The 21,028-nt window shown below is 53.4% G+C and overlaps 2 protein-coding genes across 6 annotated transcripts in view; both read right to left on the minus strand.

The window, feature by feature from the left end:
- Positions 1-227: 227 nt before the first annotated feature.
- On the minus strand, positions 228-5,354 carry FOXJ1 (forkhead box J1). Its single transcript, XM_081272808.1, has 3 exons — positions 4,633-5,354; positions 3,501-4,163; positions 228-1,871 (listed from the first exon to the last, which is right to left on the minus strand). Exons 2-3 carry the CDS (start codon positions 3,996-3,998, stop codon positions 1,104-1,106), a joined length of 1,266 nt encoding a protein of 421 aa, XP_081128934.1. The 5' UTR covers positions 3,999-4,163; positions 4,633-5,354; the 3' UTR covers positions 228-1,103.
- A 544-nt stretch (positions 5,355-5,898) lies between these two features.
- Positions 5,899-21,028, minus strand: part of RNF157 (ring finger protein 157) — a 71,148-nt gene continuing 56,018 nt past the window's right edge. For 2 of the 5 annotated variants that reach the window (XM_081270500.1, XM_081270503.1), the window contains exons 13-19: positions 20,794-20,902; positions 19,004-19,115; positions 18,317-18,489; positions 17,996-18,061; positions 16,963-17,023; positions 15,146-15,256; positions 5,899-8,350 (exon numbers count right to left, since the gene is read on the minus strand). In XM_081270500.1, the coding sequence (XP_081126626.1) occupies positions 8,229-8,350; positions 15,146-15,256; positions 16,963-17,023; positions 17,996-18,061; positions 18,317-18,489; positions 19,004-19,115; positions 20,794-20,902 (754 nt within the window). In that variant the 3' untranslated portion in view covers positions 5,899-8,228. Of the gene's footprint in view, positions 8,351-10,070; positions 10,112-15,145; positions 15,257-16,962; positions 17,024-17,995; positions 18,062-18,316; positions 18,490-19,003; positions 19,116-20,793; positions 20,903-21,028 lie in introns of all 5 variants that reach the window. The other 3 variants (XM_081270502.1, XM_081270504.1, XM_081270501.1) reach the window with 3 other exon arrangements.

Below are 21,028 nucleotides of genomic sequence, written 5' to 3' on the forward strand. Positions count from 1 at the left end.
AGGGACACTGAGGTCGTGGGGAGTTCCATGGGGGATCCCTCTGCAGATCCCCATCTTTCTTCCAGTCACTCCCCCTCGGGCAGCCCCTCCCCACAAAACCACCTGGCCCTTGTCTTTCCCAAAGAAAGCTGTGTAGACATCCTTGTTCAGATTTTTAAAAAATTTAGTTTAAAAATTTTTATTGTAAATAACTTTCCATGAAAAAGGTTAAATTGCCCCATGCGGAGGGTGGATGCTGGATGTAGCCCTGGGTGGAGCAAGACCCCAACCCCAAGTGAGGGCAGGGGCATGGGGCTGCCCCCTTCCTGGTCCCAGCAAGCTCAGTCCCTCCCAGTTAAGTCTTAGCTACAGCTACTCACTATATTAGTCTGTCTGTCCCCCCTGCAGCTTGGCTGCCGGGCCCTAACTCCCCAAACCTCAACTTCCTGCTGCTCTTAGCCTCAAGTCAGGCCCAAAGATTAGGGATTGACATCCTCCGTCCTACCCCTAAGGATGGGGTCAGGTGAAAACCCAGAGGCCTTAGAGAGCATCTCCTTGCCCTACCTTGTGCCCCCACCTCATTTCTGCCTCCTCTCGGCCCCCTCCCCCAGTCCATCCCCTGCCACACTCCACCCCAGCCCCCACTGCCCTGGCCCCAGGGAGGCTCTGTGGAGAGAGGTCCCCAGGGGGTTAATTTGCTGTTACCTAATTAGCATTTGTTGTACCTGGGAACTTTCTCTGGATAGAGACCTGGGGAAGAAGGAGGGAGTCGGGAGAGGGGTGAAGTGGAAGAGCTCTGGGGAGGGCCCTATTCTGCTCCTCCCCAGCCTTGCCAGGCCCCTCCAGGCCCAGTTCCTGGGGTGGGGAGTCGAGGATCAATGAAACACTGTGTGGAGGGGGGCTGATGAGTGGAGGCGGCAATTCTGGTCCTGGGCCCCCAGTTCTCAGCCTCCTGGGCTTGAATCTGAGGACATCCTGGGCTGGTGGCAGATGGCCTCGTGCAGCCAGCCTAGGGAAACGTGGCCCAGCCCCTGCCTGGGTGTGGGGTGTTCACAGGCCGTGTTTGGGGGCAGTTCTGGGCCCTGACCTGGGCACTGTCCGGAGGTGGGGTGGGGCCTCGCCTCTTACACGAAGGCACCCACGCTGGCCCAGTCCTGCAGGTCAGCGGACAGGGTGGCATCCCCTGCCTCGAAGAGGGGCTCTGGGGGCAGGCAGCCACTGCCGCTCTCGTCCCAGGGGTGCTGCAGAAAGGATGTGGCCAGGAAGGTCTCATCGAAGTCCAGGCTGTCGGTAGCCTGCTCCGCTGGAGGACCCCAGGTAGTAGGGCAGTCAATGTGGTGGCCATGGACGGTGAGGTCTACATCCCCATGCAAGGTGGGGCTCAGTGGTGGGCTTAGCTCCAGGGCCTCCAGGGTGCTCAGCTCCCCGCCCAGAGTGCCAGCTTCGAAGATGGCCTCCCAGTCAAAGTTGCCTTTGAGAGGTTCCAGCTCTCCCTGCTCCTCCTGGGTCAGCAGCAGGGTGCTTGGGGGCCGCAGGACCTTGGCCACCCGCTTGGGCAGCGGTTGCTTGCGTTTATGCCCAAGCCTGCCCTCGCCCGCTCCCCAGCCCACCTCCCCCGTGGCCTCCTCAAACTCCCGCAGCAGCTGTTGGGCCTCGGTGTTCACGGTCAGCGGGCCAGCCCAGGGGGTGGTGCTGGGCTCCTGCGCAGCTTGGCGGGCAAAAGCCGGGTGGATGTGGACTGAGGGCAGCCGCCGCTTCTTGAAGGCCCCGCTCAGCAAGCGCTCAGCGTACTGGGGGTCGATGCGCCAGAAGCCCCCCTTGCCTGGCTCATCCTTCTCCCGAGGCACTTTGATGAAGCACTTGTTCAGCGACAGGTTGTGGCGGATGGAATTCTGGGCACAGGGAGAGAACAAGGGAAGGAACCACTGGGTCAATGGGGACAGTGGTGATGGAGTGGCGCCCAGTGCTCCTGCACACTCCCCCCATCTTCTCTGTGATGGGGGAAGGGAGGACAGACCTACTGCTCTGACCAGGCGGCTGCAGCTCTGGGACAGCAGCCACAGGGCACTGGGAGCCTGGAGTGCTGTCGGGGGCTTTTGTTCTCTGTTGCTGGGATATCTGCCTGCTCAGTCATCCGAGCTCTGAGCTGTAGGGTGGCTCTCAGTGCCACCCCTGTCGCCTGCCCTCCCTCCCTTACCCTGGTGCTTGCGGCCCCTGGCCAAAGCCCCTGGCTCCCCCAGGGCCTGGACTGCCATATCCCTTTGCCTGGCCTGGCCAGTCCTCCCAGTGAAGTGAGTGAGTGGATCAAGGGAGGGGGCTGGGTGTACAAGGATGGTATGTGTGTGTGTGTTGGAGGGGGCGGATCTGGTGACTTTCATTGTTTGTTGAGTAGGCTGCTGGCCTGGTCCTTCACCCCCCACAGCCGTCTCTTCCCATCCCAAGCTCAGTTGATTATTTTCCAGCCAGGAGCCTAGGGTTTGAGCTGGGGGCTTGAGCTGCACAGGCCTAGGGTAGATCTTCTGTGAGGACATGAGTGGCTGGGGACTGTGTTTCTGTGGCCTGGCCCTTTTGGGTGCCCCAGGGAAGGGTGGGCATCCTTAGGTTTCTGTCTCCAACTAGCCCTGGATCCTGACGGTTGAAGACTCTTGGAGCGATATCTACTCAGCCTCAAACCCAAGGTTCTCCTGCCTTGTCCATTCTTGGCTGCCTAGTTTTGTCCTACCTATGCTGGAGTATGGGGGCCTAGACCCGTACAGCAGGCAGATGGGTGGATAGTGCCTCCCAAATTTGGGATGTTTACATGGTGGCCTGGGCCTCTTGGCTGCTCTGTGTCAGGTTCTGGAGACTTGGAACACAAGCCAGTGCAGCAGGCAGAGCCCCTGTGGAAACCACCTAGCTCAGGTAATTGTCTCCCCAGGGAGGCTGGAGAGAAGAGGGAGAGTAGAGGCAGGAAACTGGGGAGGGGTTGAAGTGGGGGCTGGGCAGCAGCTTTATGAAGGCCCAGACCCCCTTTGCTGAGGCAGCTGATCTTTACACCCCCAACCCTTCCCACTAATGTCCTCCCCAAACCAACTGCAAAAAGGCAGGATGCAGAGCCTGACTAGGAGGCCACCTCCTTTCCATTTCTGAGTCTAGCTCTGACAAACCATCCTTGGGCAGGACAGTGTCTAGGAATTCTAGGACTTGGGACAAGAATGTGCCCTCAGCCCATCACCCTCCCCAGGAGACTCTGCCCTGGTTTTTGGGCTGAGCCTGCAGGATGAAAAAATTCCTCCCCCTTTAACCTCAAAGGTCTTCATGCTAAAGCCATCTGCCCTCAGGATATTGTCCCTGTTCCCTCTCTGGAAGTCAAAGGCGGTGAGTTCCAAGAACTGGGCTCCTTCGAGGACCTCAGAGGCCGCCCTCCCATGGAGGCCCTGGCTGCACGGTGCCTACTTGGCCTTGCAGATCTGGGATGAGTCCAGTGAGGTGTGGGGAGGAGGGACTGGGGAGCGGGCAGATGCTGCCCGCGCCTCCCCTACCTGCCAGGTGGGATCAGCGTGGCGGAAATAGCAGAAGTTGTCCGTGATCCACTTGTAGATGGCCGACAGGGTGATCTTGGTGGCCTTGCTGGCCTGCATGGCCATACAGATGAGCGTGGCATAGGAGTAGGGAGGCTTCACGTGCGGGTTGGTGGCATAATCCACGTCGTCGGGGGGCGGGGCCTGCAGCCCCGGGGGCGCGCTCCGCGACGTGCACGACGACGTGGGCTTGCCTGGCGTGTGCGGCTGCCCCAGGCAGGCGGGGTCAGCCGCCATCGGGGACCCCGGCGCCATTGAGCCTGACACCTGGTGGTAGCCATGGGGGTCCGTACCCCCAGGGGGGAGAGAGGGAGCCTTGGCGTTGAGAATGGAGAATTCCTGCAGCCACTGCAGGCTGGTCAGGCTGTCATCCAGGGCGTCCGGCTCCTCCAGGCAGCCCTCCGGCCCGGCCTCCTCCACCGGCCCTGCTCCCGAGAGGCGTAGCCAGCTCTCCGCCATATCTGCTGGGACTCTCCGAGGGGGCGGTCAACATCCACTGGCTGAGCTGAGTGACTTGCCGCGCTCTCTGCTCTCTGGCTCCCGCGGCTCCGGTTACACAGCTTCCTGAACGTGAACTTCCATCCCGCGACCCGGGAGTCTCTCCTCCCAAAACGAACGCGGTGCCTGCGGGACCACAGCGGGAGCTGAGCACTCTTCCCCCGTGGCGGAGGGGAGAGGGTGTGTGCGAGGGGGAGGCGGCCGGGAAGCTCCCGTCGTGCCCTGGCTCCGACCCCCACGGCTCTGCCTGGCTCTCCCTGTTTCTCCTCGAGGTTTTACTGGCCACGCGAGGAAAGAGGGTAGGGCAGCCGAGAGAAGAGCAAAGATGGTAGGGTACCCCTCCCCTCCAAACAAATGGAAACGGGGTTGAAAAGTCTTGGGAGGGCAGTACGACAGGGTGGGGACAGGGCTTGAAAAGAGATATTAGGATGAGGGGTCACGGGAAGGGGACAAAGTTAAGGGGGGGGGCGGAAAGCGAGTTCTCCGAAACTCCTCAGATGTCAGTCTCTGAGCCCACTCCCTCCGGGTACTGATGGGGGACCCGAGTGGTACCGATGCCCGCCCTTCCGTGGCCCACAGCTTTCCTATCCCTTACCTGGCTCAGAGCGCAGCCCGGGCCAGAGGAAGATTCTGGAAGAAGTTCCTCCCACCCCCCGCGGCTCTCTGCCCCAGCTCGAGGGCCCCAACAGAGCTTCTCGTCGCCCCCACTCCCGCCCGACGGCGCTTCTCTGAGCGCCAGCGGCCCCGGGACCGGCATTAAGTAGCCGCTCCAAAGGCTTCTCCTGCTGCCATGGCGACGCTCCGCCCCTATAAACAGCTTCCGCCACTCCCATTGGCCAACACGTCACCAAGGAGACCGCGGGCCCTTGCTACTCTCTCTGGCTGCAACTCTCTCGGAACTCGCTCCTTTGCCGCGCTCTCCCGCGCCACCCAGCCCCCTACCCGCCACCGTGTCCGAGATCGGCGCATTCCCGCCCGAGGGCCCCGCGCTGGGAACAGAATGGCGCGCGGCTCCTGCCCGAGGCCCCGGGAACCGCCTTCGTCCCCGTACCCATCGAGTCTGGGCTGCTACCAGGGGTTGATGGCCCTGGGACCGAGCCTGGGGTTCCAGGGGCCAAGGCAGGGAGCAGGCTCAGGCTCGGGAACCGTATCCTTGGGGTTTTCTTTCCTCCCCTCTGGGCCGCGAGTGGCACTTTCTCAGGTTTCTGCGGCCTTTCCTTCGCTCTCGACCCTGAGTGTCCTCTCTGGTGCCCGCAGCAGGTCTGACTCAATGATGCCACCTGCCGCTCATATTCTCAAAACCGCCACACCGCTCGCAGACACCAAGGCGGTAGGGTAATCCATTGTCTCCCGGTAAGCAGCTTCCTCCGTCTCCGATCCTCAGCAAGGCTCCCGAAAGGCCCCACATTCCAGAGGCACCTGCAAAGGTGCCCTCCCTCCCTGATAGCAGCAGAAAGCCAGTGGGTAAAAGTCACCAACTTGCCAAATTCTCCTAGTGGGGTCATTTGCCCAGTTATTTTCACCATTTAAGTGATAGGAACCAAGACTAGGAGACACTGGGGATTAGCACTCCCTCTTCCCTCCCCCTGACCTCCCTCCTGTCACCAGCTTTCCTACTTTAATTATTGAGGAGCTGCAGTGTTGGGAGTTCTCCGGTTTAAAGCAGCTCTACCTAGGAGTACAGAGACGGGGCTGAAGGCTTGGTGCCCAGAAGGCCACGCAGAAAGCTAGACAGTGGGCTCCCACCCAGCAGCATGCCTCCCCTGCCCCTCTCTACTTCCAGATCCTCTCCAATAAACATTAAAGAGTACCTGAGGAACTCAGACCCACCACTGGCAAATGAGACTTGGTAGACAACAGCTCTCCTCCCCTTGTAAACAGTTTTATTCATGTTTAAAATCATGCAGCAATCCATAAATATTGCATTCTGGATGTCCCCACTGAAGTGTGCCCACAAGTGTACTCCAGAGTGAGGGGGGTACACAGATGGCACCAACAGCATCACACACGCACACGCGCGCGCGCGCACACACACACACACACACCAGGTGTGCAGGCCCTAAAGCAAAGTGAACAACTGGAATGCCTACAGGTGGTGAGACAGTGTAGTGTTTGGGTCGGTGCCCAGGAGTTGCCCCAGTGGGGGTATAAACTGGTGGGATGGAATTGAGTAGACGGCAAAAAAGCTCTGTGAGGAAACCAGGATCACCAAAGCACCGCAGAGCATGGGAGAATGCAGACCTAAATCAGTGTGTGCCTTCAGGGAGAAGCCAGGCCCTATTCCACTCTCTGGGCAAATGCTGATAAGGTGACTCTGGATGATGATTAGGGGAGGAGAATGGCAGCTACCTGTCCCTCATCAGGCCAACTGAGGCCTACTCCTTTAGTTGGGCTGTTTCTGCTTGCCAAAATATGAGAACAAAGTTGGGGGTGGGGAGGAAACAGGAACTGAGCAACAAAGAGTAAAGGGCACTCTAGCCTGTGGTTGTCTCTGTGTGGAACTAGGTCTTCCTGGGAGAGGACCCAGTGCTTGCTGTGACGGACAGACACTCTGGGAAGGGCTGCCAAAAATGGCTTCCATTGGGCACTGTTTACCTGAATCTCTTGCATCTCAGTTATTTGCCTAATCCTTCCAGGTCACTCCACATTGCAACTTCTGCTGGCAAGAGGAGGGGGCTTTGTGTCCCCTGCCTCCCAAGGGAAGCACCCTGTTGCCTAGTCATACTTCAAGGAAATCTGAAAGTGGGCTTATTGCTCAACATATATTGGCTTAAATTTTAAGTATGGAAGGGGCCAAACTCTCTGCAGCCAGACAGAAGGTGCAAAGGACCCACTGGGCACTGGGATTTCTTTCTTTCTTTTGGGAAAGCTCTTTTAGGGTAACAACTGCAAATCCTAAAAGACAACCCATGGCAGTGGGCCCAGCCTAAGGCTCTCCCACATCTCATCCTCACAAATATTTGTGTTTCCCAAACAATCTCACATCCCACTAAACAATCCCTTTTTCCAAAAACCAGTGGACAAGGTATCTAGGCTTCTGTTCAAGAATCACTGAGATGAGAAAGGTGTATCACTCAATGGCTTCTGGGCCAGCCTCACTGGCAGGCTTTGTTTATGTGCTGATTATTATCTCTAATTCGCCAATAAGCTTGTGGAGGCTGTACCTCCCCTTCACCTATCATGCTCAGAAATCTAGACAGCAGAGGAAAACACATAGGATGGGGAGGGTCCTGGACGTAAAGGCCCCAACACTGGCTCCCAGGCCACTGCCTGGTCTTAGCTCAAAGCTCTCCACCATTTCCTTTGGTGATCCTGGGCATCAGTTTGAGAACCACTGGTCCATATCTCAGCCTAGTTTTTCAACTATTAAAAAAGGGGTGGAGATGGGGGCAAGAGGCATAAGATTCCCCAGTCGCACGGCTATAGTGAAGATGAAATAAGGTAAAGACAGTTCCAGCACTGTGCATATAGAGGTGGTCCAGAGACACGCTTCTTGAAATGTCACCTCTGGTGGAGTCCTAGGCCTTTCCTGCTGCACCTGATCAGAAGGCCTCTTGAAGGGTGATCATCATAACGAGGCTCTCAGATTCAGGGCCCCTTCTGAAGCAGACAGGCACATGAGGTGCAGGAGACAACTCTGCTACCAGAAGGAAGACCTGGTCTTTTAACCAGCCTCTGGATGCCACCATCTTCCTTGTCCTTGAGAAAGGAGCTCCTAATGCTTTGTGATGAAAACCACATACAGTGTAAGATGGCCTCCCCTGACCACCATTGGTTATGAGGTGCCAGAGACTAGAAACTACCAGATGGGTGTTGGTAACAAAGCTTGATCTACCCCTGAAAGGAGAAAGAGATGCAGAACCACTAGCCCCAGGCTCTCGGCTCCACCTGCTGATCAGGTATAGCAGATGCAGTCCAGTCTCTACAAAGGGTCTCATGAGTTAGAGCTGCAGTTCTGCAGTTCATTGAGTGGCATCAGCTCACTGAGTAAGAAGGGCTTCCTGTCCCCTGTGAGAGGAAGGATCATGGTTACAGGAGACAAGTAGTGGAAGGAGGAGTGGCCTGAACTCCACATCCAGCTTTCGTGTGAGTATAAAAGTCCACACTGATGTGCAAGCCTGGGAGGCCAGTGGTGCAGTGAGGACAGATGGAATGCAAGGACAGGGGTGCCCAGGTACCAGGCAGGTGCTCTCAGACGGCCAAAGGACCCCAAACGCAGGCTCTGTTCTCGGGGTCCTCCAGGCTGCCAGATGATAAGCGCCGGTGCTGGATGTTCAGACGGCTGACAATGTTGTCATCTGACTGCCAGGTATCTGGAGAAGAAACATCAAAGGTTACAGGAGCCCATCCAGCCTTGGCCAGGTCCACTTGGCATATCCAGTCGGGGAGCCTGGGAGTTTGATATGGAAGCTAGCAGGATGTGTGTGACCCGAAACTCCACAGAGTGTGCAAGTCTCAGAACACATGAGAAAGAACAGGGAGAAGCAGACGCTGACAACGTGGAAGAGCTGTTCCAGCCCTGGCAGGCCAGGTACAGTCACTACCATGGTGGCCCACAGAGGGACATGACAGATGTTCCTTGTTTGTGAACTTACCCTAGGATCCACTTTGGTATGTTAATTATTTGGTTCTGGAGTTTGTCTATGTGTTGTGAGATAAGGGAAAAGAAACTGGGCCTAGCTATTTCCTAGGGCAGGCAGAAGTGGGGGGGCAGTGAAGAGAGCACTTGTTCCAGCCCAAAAGTGCTTGCTGTGGGAGCGAGTGGGGAGCTGGAAAGGGCTGGCTACCTGCAGGGTGCAAGGGACAGAAGGCACAGTGAGGCTCTGGCCACCCTCCCCCACCTCTGCTTTTCATCTCTTCCTGCGCCAGAGCAGCAGCTGGTGCCATCAGCCCAGGAGACACTAGCTAGAGAGCTGCCCCTGCATCCTGGCTGAAACCCATTCGTGGCATCTCTGTGCACACATGCTAGTTGTGTACAACTTTAGTCACAAGTACCTGGGCTTCACGCTTATGATGTACTAACTGGGTGGTCCTGAGAAGGCTATTTTACTTCCAGCCTTGGCTTTTTTAAAAATATATATTTTTTAGTTGTAGATGAACACAATACCTTTGTTTATTTTTATGTGGTGCTGAGGATGGAACCCAGTGCCCCACACGTGCCAGGCGAGCACTCTGCGACTGTGTCCCAGCCCCAGGCCCCAGCCTTGGCTTTTTCATCTGCCATGTGGGAGGCAATGCTGCCCTCAGGTTTGCTGTGGGGACTGGGCAATCTGTGGCTGGCAATATGTGCTTGGAACCAGCCCCCAGGCTTTGTTCAGATCACCCTCCTATCTCCCCTGCAAATAGGCTCTGCCTGTTCATCCCTTCAGGGCAGCTAGAGCCACCTTCACCCTTGGGATGAAGTCCTGCCCCTGGTGTTCAGTAAGGCCCTTTGTCCCATGGACCCTCTGGCCTCCCTCACAAGGCATCTCCCAGCTGGATGAGGCCCTGCGGCTCCCCAGTGAACTGAACCCCACTTCCCTCCTCACACTGCGGGAAATTACAGGCCCTTTTGCTTCTCCTCAGACATGAGCACCCCTGGTGTTGGCCACGGCATATCACCGTTGCACTCCAGAGCCCAGCACGGTACCTGGCCCATCAGAGGGCTCCTCGAGGGGTCAAGGCCAGCCAACTCTAGATGATGTCGGAGCCACTGACACACGGCTGGGGTCAGCCTAGAGTTTGGCCAGCTCAAGATATGAAACCCGTTAGTGGCAGAAACACTAGGATGAAGCAGGTATCAAGTGCTCATTCCCCAACGTGCCCTGGTGTGGTAGTCCATCCTGAGGACAACCGCAGCGAGTGGGCGTGAGCCCAGGGAGGGAGGGGAGTGAAGAGGAAGGGCTGAGCCTTTCCATGGGATCCAGCACCCATGAAGGTGCTTCTTCCCTCTAAGGCGGGCAGGAGGAATAGCAGGCAGTACTGCCCATTCAGTTAGAAACCCCAAATAAAATGATTTGTTTGTTCATTTATATAATTTGGTAGATCTCATACCTATTCCTCAATGTTTATGGGGCAGGACTCCGGAACTGCAGCTGTTCAGTAGGAAAGACCAAAAGCAAATGGTAAACAAGAGAGAAGACACACATGCACGCACAAATAAAAACAGCAGCAGCCACACCACTACCACCGGCCACAGCTGCTGGCACAGCAGGAGACTGGGCCAGGAGGCTGCCAGAAGGCTGTCAGGGCTGAACTCACAGGAGTCTGTACAAGCTCTACCTTCTAGTAGCTTTAACCAGGGCTTCAAATCAGCTCCTTGAGGAACAGACTTGAGACGAAGTCTCTGTGAACAGGGGAGATGTGGCTGGAGAAAGAGGTGTCTTTCTCCTGGAAAGCCCCGCTTCTGCCCCTCCCCAGTTCAGTCGGGGCAACCTGGCCATAGAGCAGACCCAATGCTAAGGAAGACACCCCTTCCAGGGAGCCTCTGTGGCCAGCTGGATTGGGCCCACCCTCCAGCCAGCAAATGGAGCTTGGATACTTGACATCCCTCTGGAGGGCAAAGGTGCTTTCCATTCACCTCCTATCTAGGGAACCAGAACTGGAGGAATGTAGAGACCTCTAGAGGCAGGTATGGGGAGCACTTGAGGGAGATCTGGCATCCCCTGCTGGGCCTCTACCAAGTCCTAATTACATTTTTTTCTTTTAAAAGATGGACACAATACCTTTATTTTTAAGTGGTGCTGAGGATTGAACCCAATGTCTCACATGTGCTAGGCGAGCGCTCTACCACTGAGCCCCAGCCCCCTAATTACATTTAAGGGTTGTGATAGTTCAATTGTCTTTGCAGCTTCTCTCCAAGGCAAAGAGAAACTTTTTTTTTCATTTCTTTTTTTTTTAATTAGTTGCTCAAGACAATACCATAATCTTGACATATCATACATTTGATTCAAATGGGGTGTGAATTCTTATTTTTCCACGTGTACAGATTGCAAGATCACATTGGTTACACAGCCACGTTTATACATACAGCAATACTAGTGTCTGTTGTATTCTGCTGCCCTTCCAAAGGGGCAGAGGTGTGAAAGACTGAGTACCCACGGTTGGGAACGTTCTAGAGAATAGTGTTCCCAGAAGAAATAAATACACACACACACACACACACACAAAAAAAAAAAAAAAACCAGAATATTTAGCCTGATCCTACTGACACAAAACTGTGTGTGCATAGCAAGCTGTCTATATGAGAGTGGTTACCTCTTATGATTTTTAGCTTCTATACCTTTCTGTATTTCTTTTTTTTAATTGTTGGTCGTTCAAAACATTACATAGTTCTTAATATATCATATTTCACAGTTTGATTCAAGTGGGTTATGAACTCCCATTTTTACCCCGTATATAGATTGCTGTATCACATCAGTTACACTTCCATTGATTTACATATTGCCATTCTAGTGTCTGATGTATTCTGCTGTCTATCCTATTCTCTACTATCCCCCCTCCCCTCCCCTCCCCTCCCCTCCCCATTTCTCTCTCTACCCCCTCTACTGTAAATCATTTCTTCCACTTGTATTATTCTTCAAAGAGAAACTTAATTTAGATTTTCCCTTAGTGTCTGCAATGTGCAAACTTTCCTAGTAGCATCTTAGTCTTGGGTTATGAAGCCTAGAGAGAGGAGTGAATTGAATTCATGTCTTGATAAGATTTCATTGGACATGCCCACTCCAATACAATGCAATAATTTTAAAATTATATTTGTATTTCCATTTAAAACACCCAAGTTGGGGGCTGGGGATGTGGCTCAAGCGGTAGCGCGCTCGCCTGGCGTGCGTGAGACCCGGGTTCGATCCTCAGCACCACATACCAACAAAGATGTTAAAAATTCTCTCTCTCTCTCTCCCCTCTCTCACTCTCTCTTTAAAAACAAAACAAAACAAAACAAAACAAAACACCCAAGTTGTCTTTGCCCTCTTCCTTGAGAGCTTGTCTGGAGGTTCTAGAAGGGGAGTGCAGTCACTCATATACCCTTTTCTGCAGAAAGCTCCTCCTTTATTGGAGAAGTCATTCTCTTCGGCTGAGCACACAGTTTTGGGAGGGATGCACATGAAGCGGTGAGGAAGGAAGAGGACACCCACCTAGCAGATCAGACGAGCTGAATGGGCCCTGCAGTCCGTGGGGTGACAGATGTCACAGGCAGATTGCCCTCATATCCCTCTTTGCCTTTTCCTATCACATAGACTACTGAGAACCTTTTCCCAGAACTGTCACCTGCCCCCATCACTCTCCTGCCACCTAGGGAATCTCCACTCACTTCCTTGGCACCACGTCAACTTCTCACGGCTATGCAGTTCTACTTTTACCACCTGTCAGCTCAGACTCCCACCTCGGAGGACTTTTCAGAAGCAATCTCAGGACATTGCCTTCCCCGGTGTGGAGAACCAGAAACCCTCTCTGAGTCTTGGGGTCCTAGAAGACGTGGAAGCTTCTTAGGGGAAGAGAAGCTGGACTTCCCAGGTGCCCACTAACCAAGCATGAGAAAAATGGTGAGGAGGGGTCTTTTGCAGAGCAGTGTGAGCATGGCACAGGGTGAGCACGGGTGCTCCCTGGGCTCCGCTCCCCACTGGACTTCCCTGGAGAGGCAGCATGCACTTGAAGAGGGAAGCAGACTCAGGCAGGGACCAGGGCATGGGAAGCAGTCTTGCAGGAACAGTGAGGAGCGGAGCCAGCCTGAGGGTGTCTGGTGGTAGGGTGGGAGTTTGAATGTAGAGCGGAATGTGCAGAGGCTCATTTAGACCATGGGGCCCAACAAAGTGAATTCTCCTGACTTGGACCCAACTGATACTTCCAGAGAATTTCCCAGCTCTTTGCTATAGGTGTGATGCTAACAGGAGAACCAGAGAAACATTTTGCCAAGAGAGAACATGCACCTTCCCCTCCCCACCTGATGCTTTGGACCTTTGCTAAGGACATGATGGATATTTACAGTACTTATTTATATCTGAGTCCCTCTCCCAACAGCTGCCATAGGTGTTTGATTTCATGTCTGGCCAAACTGTGAACCCAGTTTAATCTTAAAACTGCTGGCTCTAGAAGTGACCATGAGGAACCCCAGGGCTGCTTCCTTCTGCCCTGGTCTTGCTGCCCTCCCACAATCCCGGAAGGGAATAAACATTGATGAACAGGTTGGTCAGAGGGAGTTAGGAAGAAGGAGCACAAAGAATAGGCTCAGTTTCTACCAGCACTATTGGTTCAAACAATTCATAGCAGCTCCCTCTGCCAAGAAACAGGGGTGTGTATGGGAGCCTTGGAGGGGTGCTGGCTGGCAGAGAGCTGCCAGAGACAGAGCTAAGCAGAGGTACCATCCTCACCCGACTATGGACCGAGGATGCCAGTGAAAAACAAATCCTTCCCACAAATCTTCACCAATGAAGCATGCCCATTTATGTGGAACAGAAATGCATTCTCACAAATATTTTTTTCTTGGAAAATCTTACTGTATTGAATACAGGTCCTCCCTGGTTAGGAAAAGAAACCTTGTCTACAACCCTAAGCGAGAGCCCTCAATGTGAGCACGCCAGCAAGCTTGGTGTTGGGCTGAGCAGAGGCAGGGAGGACAGTGCTGGCACGGAATGAACATGAACTTTCAGAGTCAGGTAATGTAAATGAGTTAAAAAAATAAACAAACCAGACGGACAGATCTACATTTGGCAAAAAGACATGAAACACAAACGGACAGACAGAAGCAAGGTCAGGAGTGGGAGGGTAGGGAGTGAGTGAGCCCTGGTCCCAAGCAGCTCCAGTCCAGGCCTAACTGGGCAGGAGGCGGGCCATGTGGGTCAATGCTCCTCCTCATGCTCAGGCTGGAAGGGGGTTTGCCCTGGGCCTGTGCAGGAGAAGCAGGAGAACGGATACTGCCTCTTGGGTCCTCACTATGGATTAAGAGACCCGGCAGTATCCTTAGACAAACTAAATAGAGAATGATCAAAGTGCCCTTTGGAAGGCTGGAGAAAGTATCTCCGAGAATTCTGGCTTCCCCCACCACAAGCTAGTGTGGGGCCAGCACCTGCTGGGGCCGCATCTGGCACAAGCTGATGGAGAGTGGCAACCACAGGAGGCCGTGCGGCTGCAACACCTCCAGCCACTTCGCTGAGCGAGTAAAGCACTGGACCCAGGCATGGTGGTTCTGAAGCTGAAGCAGGTCTTCCTTCAGGGACACTGGAGAAGACTGTAAATAGCACAGTGTGAAGGGCCTCTCTGCAGTGAGACCAGGAGGGGCCATCAGACCTGGCCACTTAGGCAGGACTTGGCTTTTAGAGGAGTGTTCTTGGAGCCCTTGAATGAGCACAAGGAGGTCAGTGCTCAAAGTGTGATTAACAAGGTTGCTTTATACAGAATTATCCTAGACTCCATTTAGTATCCTGGAAAGAAATAGGGGAATACTCACTAATACTGTCTAATTTTTTTTTTTTTTTTTACAGAGCTAGGGATTGAACCCAGGGCCTCACACTTGCTAGACAAGTGCTCCACCATTGAGCTGTATCCCTAGCACTTCCTGATCAAACTTAAAGTTAGGGCTCCAGGGAGCAGAGTTACCCCCGACTCCTGGCCCCTCCTTTGGAATCCAAATCATATGTGAGATGCAGCTGGTAACCTACAGCTCAGTGGATCAGAGAGCCATTTGTTGGCCTATAAATTGCTGACTGTCAAATTCCCTTTGGATCCTAACTCACATGTGTCCTCTGAGGAGCTATGACTTCACTTTTAAAGAGCTCCGGCTCTCTTTCTGGGACCTTCATGGAGAGTAGTTGGCTGCCTAAACTTCCTGAAAACAAGATAGGCCACCTGACATGGCATCTGCAAGATCACGATGGAGGGTCATGGTTAGGTCAAATTGTAAGAAGAGGACTTTTTGCTCCTTTCTTCCTATCCCAGTATTCTCAGAGCAGGAGTCACTCTGCAAAAAACTCAAGGGCTCTTCAGAGGCCTTCTCACTTCCTCTCAGAACCTTAGCACACCCCAAGCCTTGGCAGGAACTGCAGGGCAGGAGTCGGGTGTACCAAGGGTGGGAGCAGGGGTAAGAGCAGAGGGATGTCTCCCACCAAGTTCATGTTCAGCAGACTGCCACTCACCGGGTAAGCAGACCTCAGAGCACAGCTTATTGTCCAGTGCTTTCACGCTTGCGATGTCAAAGTCATTGTTATTGTCACACTCCATACCTAGAAATGCGCATGTCCTCTGGCCTGTAAGGGAGTTAATGCAGTTAGAGAGGGGCTGGCTGTGTTTTTCTCTGCTTTGCTGTCCTTAAAATGAAAATCTTAAGGATGGAGACAAAAAATAAAACCATATGTTAAAAAAAAGACATTAATTAAGTGAGTAAAGAGCAGACAAAAAAAGGAATCAAATCGTGTGGGCATGTCTGGGTTCTCGCACCATCCTGATTTGTTCCCCTCATTGGCCCCTTTCTAGCTCTGCTCCCTAAGAATTCAGATCACTGCAGAGGGCTGTGGGACACAGGCTCTGCAGAGACCACCATGGAGGGCAGCTGTGCCCAGGCCAAGCTGCTGACACTGTGGCTGGCAGAAGCTGGAGAAAGCCAGGGACAGTACTCTGCTCATGCCTGTGGCTATCTCGGGTCCAAGCAGGGTGTGTTTATGACCACAAGGCTCTGCAAAATGATAAACACATAAAACAACAACTAAAGGGCTTAGCATCCATAATTTTGCATTTCAAATCAGAATGACCACATTCACAAAATTATGATTCATTCTCTTGCAGGACTAAAGTTTTTGAGTATGTTTTCAGTGACTGCCTACAAACCTACAGACATGTAAGAGGGGACGGGAAAGTTCTAGAAGAGATTTTTGTGAACTACCTTTTTTTTTCCCTTGGTGAAGAGAAGAGAAGAAAACATAAACCCACTGTGTGGGGTTCAGAGTATCAGGTGGAAAAAACCTGGCCACCCTAGACTCCTTAGAAGCAAATATTCTTTGAGAGAACCATCACCCAGGGCGACTCTAGAGCCTGAGGCCCTAAAATCACCCACACAGCAGGTGAAGCTGCAAACCCTAGGCTGGAATGCAGGAGAGGAGGGTGCCAGTCTCTCAAAGGGCCTCTCCTTAGGCTCTTGCGAGGTGGGACCTGTCCAGTCTGCAGCACATCCCTGACACACTGAAGCAATGGCCAGCACTAAAGCAGAAGCAACGAGGGTGGCAGGTGTGGTACAACTGCTTCCAGGCCATGGCACACGTGTGCTCAGGAGGTGCCCCAGAGCAGAGGGGATGGCAGCTTGGCTCCTATGACAAGTTTTGTGACTTTTCCAGCACCCCCTCTTCTTCCTTGCCTTCACTCCTTTACTTCTAGCCTTGCTGGAAGCAAACTCTTCCAAATGAAGACAAAATTGAAGCCTGGGTTACAGTGAAGCCATCACCATGGCAGCCTGGGAAGCTCTCACCTTGGCTGAGCTGCTGAAGAAACTGGCCTTTCCTCGGCCACACACGTCACGTCACGTGTCTGCTGCCTCCTGAGGGCTCCCTCACAGTAACACCAGCTATTTTCTCCACTAAAGTGAAGCCAGGCAGGTGGTCAAACAGTCCTGCCTCCCAAGAAGGAGACGCTGCTTCTGCTGCTACTTGAGGGCTGCTAGGGCAGCTCCCGGGCTCAGCTGGAGAGCTGAGGGGGCAGGTAAGGGAGTGGCCAAGAAGCCACAGGGCCCATCGACTGCATGTGCAGAACTGGGTGTATCTTCTGCAGCATCCTCATCCTGACTCCAAGCAAGAGCTAGGAAGGTCACTGAGATCAATGATACCCTGCTTGCCTTGATATTACCCTCAGGAAGACAAATGTTTTTCTAACAGCCACAGAGCTGAGCACTGCTGCCAAGTTCCCCTTCTTTTATCCCTTAGGGAACACCCAGGAAAGAAACAGCATGTGGACGCATAGGACCAACCAGGTCTTTTACCATCTTCTTGCATTGGAGATCCATCCTCTTCCTCTATGACGTCATTTCCCTAAGACAGAAGGAAGTCCTCATAAGTCTACGAAGCAGTCAGAGGAACATAGCAATTGGCTAAAGTCAGAATTAGGCATCCGTATCTAACTCCCGGCCATGTCCACAGTGCACATTTCCCACCCTCATTTAACGTGCTGAAGAGGCCTGGGGAGCTAGATCAGCCTGTGGAATGTACACTCAGGTATATACTCAGGATGGTCCATTAGGAATACCCTTGTAAACAGCTTAGCTGGCACCCTTTAAGGTGAAAATAAAAGTTAAATAAAAAAGCAAATCATGGAGGAATCAAAACTTTCAGACACCTCTTAGACTCCCATATCCCATCCTGAAGCCCTTTGAAAGAATCTGGCTCTAGAACCGTGAAGCCTGGGACCTGCTGAAGTCAGGGCATGCCCCAGCTGCACTTCAATCCTGTCTGTCCCAGGATGGGCTCTTGGAGGGGGAACTGGGAGTGGGGCGGGTGGAAACCTCTCCACTCAGGCTGACACGTGCCTGTGTCAGATGCAGCCCAGCCTCTGTGCAAACGCTCACACATTTCCAAGGCCCAGGGTCTAGCATGGAAAGGTCCCTCTTGAGCTCACTCCACATATCACACTGGTGCACCCTGCCAACTGACCAGAGTGTGTGCTGCTCTTACCTCTACCCACATTCTACTTCTTTTCCTTTTGTGGTACTGGAGATTGAACCCAGGGTGCTCTACTACTGAGTCACGTCCCCCGCCCTTTTTAGTTTTTACTTTTCAGATGGGGTCTTGCTAACTTTCCCAGGCTGACCTCAAACTTTTGATCCCCTGCCTCAGTCTTCTGAGCACCTGTAAAGGCACTGCACTGCTACCAATATTCCACTCTGACTGATCGAGGTGTGCCACCCGGGAAGGCTCCTTCAGTGCCCCGTTTCCCACCCCCATCCCCAGCCAACAGCAGCAGTTCTGGCTGAGAGGAGAGGTGCCACTGTCTGCCCTCTGGATTACCTCTGCATCCTGCTCTCCTGCTGAAAGGCCAGCAAAATTGCTATCTGGAGACTCTGCTGCCATCCCCTGCAAAAGAGCAACAAAGCCCAAGGGCACAGTATGGGTCTTCATGACAGCAAAACCAAGCCCAAGCCCTCCTTAGCACAAAAATGGCGGCAGACAGGAGTCTGGCCTAAGGGAATGCCACCCTGCCCTCAGTGCTGGGGGCTTGGCAGCTGGTTCTGGCACAGCCAGAGTAGTCTATTAAGCTACTTTGGACATATGTGCAGACAGCATCAAGGCAATTCAAGTGTACCCCCCTTTTAGGTGCCCTCCCCTTACCTCTCCTTCTTCTGAGGGGACCCTGCTGGCAGCCCGGGGGGAAGGAAGGGCTTCTCCCTCCTCTTCAGTGCCAGGAGCGATGTAGGAGCCAGACATGGAGGAGACTGTGTCAGTGCTGATCTGGGAGGACGCCATGGACATGACTGACTGGGCCAGGCTGCTACTGGCAGGGTCTTTGGAAATAGGAGTTGGAGGAGGGAGACGGAAGTCAAATTTACTAAGAAGCAGAACTCCCTCTCTGTGCTCAGGCATGGGGAACACAAGGGCTCCTTTGCCTTCCCCTGAAAGGTTCTCTCTCTCTCTCTCTCCATCATACTGGGGATTGAACCCAGACCCAGAGGCACTTAACTACTGAACGACATCCCTAGACCTTTTTATTTTGAAACAGGGTCTTGGCTAAGTTGCTTAGGGCACCACTAAATTGCTGAGGCTGACCTTGAACTCGAAGCCTCCTGCCCCAGCCTCCAGAAAGAGTCACTGAGATTACAGCTATGTGCCACAAAGCCCAGCTGCTCTTTTTAGAGCATCCTCATGGACCAGGATTTGCTTTTTCCCATCACAGTGTTGAAGGAAACCTGTGGTGAGAAGACCCTCCCATAGGCCTCCACGAGCTGCTCCCATCCCCAAAGAAGTGCTGGGACAGTTGTGCACTAAGTGGGGGACACACACAGCTGCTCCCTTATGTACCTTCGGGGGAGGAAATGGTGGAAGAGAGTGGCGTCCCTGTGCAGGATGACTGGTCAACAGCCCCCGAAGATGACAGAGTGAGATTCTCACTTTCTGGAGTGACAGCACATTCCTGGGAATGGGGGACATAACAGTCATGGAGCAAGCACAAGTCAGGCACGTTGGAAGAAGGGGTCAAAAGCAGAAAGGGGACACTGGGAAGGACAAGGTCGATGCAGCACTGGGGCTTCTCTTCTGTCAACACTCCTCCTCAGTCAGGTCCTGGAGTGACTGTCTCCCAGGGGAGGTGCAACTTCCGTCAGCACCTTCTGCCTGAGGCCCAGCATCTGCTGGGCCACACAAAGACTGCAGCTCCAGTGACATAGGTCACCCAGCAGCTGTGACATGGGGACACCGCTGGTTTCCCCAGGATCATGAAGAGCTTTCTTTCAGATGGAAAAGAACACAAAGCCGGTAGGGACCTCACTGCCAGAAAGACATCTCATAAATGTCCCGTAAGTTCCCTAAGTTCCGCCATTTTTTTTTTTAAGAGAAAGAGAGAGAGAGGAGAGAGAGAGAGAGAGAGAGAGAGAATTTTTAATATTTATTTTTTAGTTCTCGGCGGACACAACATCTTTGTTGGTATGTGGTGCTGAGGATCGAACCTGGGCCGCAAGCATGCCAGGCGAGCGCGCTACCGCTTGAGCCACATCCCCAGCCCCCAAGTTCCGCCAATTAATCTGAAGCTGACGTGCCTCTGCTCTCCGTCAGTCGTGGGCACACAGCCTCTCCTTCCCTCTGCCTGCTCCCCATGCTCCATTTCCTCTTCTCCAGGTGGCCTTCTTTCATCTGGGCTCAGGCCTGGGCTACTGAGCTGCTTCCTGGCTCTGCGACTCCTGGCTGATCCATGAACTCTCACTGTATTCCTGGCTCTTCCAAGCCTCCACGAGAATGTTTTTCTTCCCTTTCTCTCATGTCTAAAAAAGTTCAAGATTCAACTCAAATGACCTCTCTACTGTTGCTTCTGATCTCCTCCATTTAACAAACTTGTGTAGATCTCCACAATGACATTTTACGGCCCTCGTTTTGGGTGCTCTTCATTTCTACAGCAAAGGTACATCTCAGCAGCAAGTGCTTCCTGGGCAGCGACAATGTGCCAGATCTCATGCTGGTATTCGATACCTGTGCTGCCTCACCTGGATCTGCGCTCCTCCACACAAGGGCACCTTATTGTCACTGCCCAGTACCCTCGACAGAGTTGGCTAATAAACTGTGAAGTGAACTCTTAGCAGGGACTTTGGGACACACAGGGTAGAAAGTTCCAGTCTTCTGCCACTTCTGGTCAATCTTCCAGTGCTTTGAGAGCCTAGGACCCTCTTCTGAGGCCTCTGGGCATCTTGATCTCCCCTGCTTTTGTCCCTGCTCCTGGACCACTGTTTAAAGGGAAACCTCATTTCCAGCGTCCACACCCTGTTCCTCATCCAGCATTCCGGTCTCCATCACCACCGGCACATGTACGACTCTTACTTAGCCATCTGTGCCCATCCCTACCCCAACTCTGAAAGGACACAGTGTCATGAGGACAGGGGCTTTTGGGGCTTCCCCACTGCTGCTATATCTTCAGCACACACTGGGGAGTACACAGGCTTGACACGTTGTGAATTCGTGAATCTCAGGGAACCTTTGCAGCTGCCGATTCCTTCGAGGGTGGTGACGGTATCTGATGAATAATGAAGGCAGGGACCCGAGGAGCCAGGGACTATAGGCAGGAGGACAGGGATTGGTGGCCATAACCCAGGGAAAGAAATTACCTCTCCAGGGTGCTGGGCTGATGGTCTCTGAGACATCTGAGTCTCTGACTCGCTGCAAGAGCGCTCATCGTCTTCTTCATGCAGCACGGAAGAATTCTGAGAAATGGACCTGTAAAAGTGCAGAAGACAAGCGGCGGACTCTAATACCCACTCAGAGACCAGGGAGCTGCCTACACTCCTCCTACCAGACTCCTCAGGAAGAGGACCACCAGGAGCACCTTGCTGCTCTGCCATC

The sequence above is a fragment of the Spermophilus citellus genome (genome assembly GCF_964194105.1).
Source record: "Spermophilus citellus genome assembly, chromosome: 17".
In the NCBI taxonomy this organism is placed as follows: domain Eukaryota; kingdom Metazoa; phylum Chordata; class Mammalia; order Rodentia; family Sciuridae; genus Spermophilus; species Spermophilus citellus.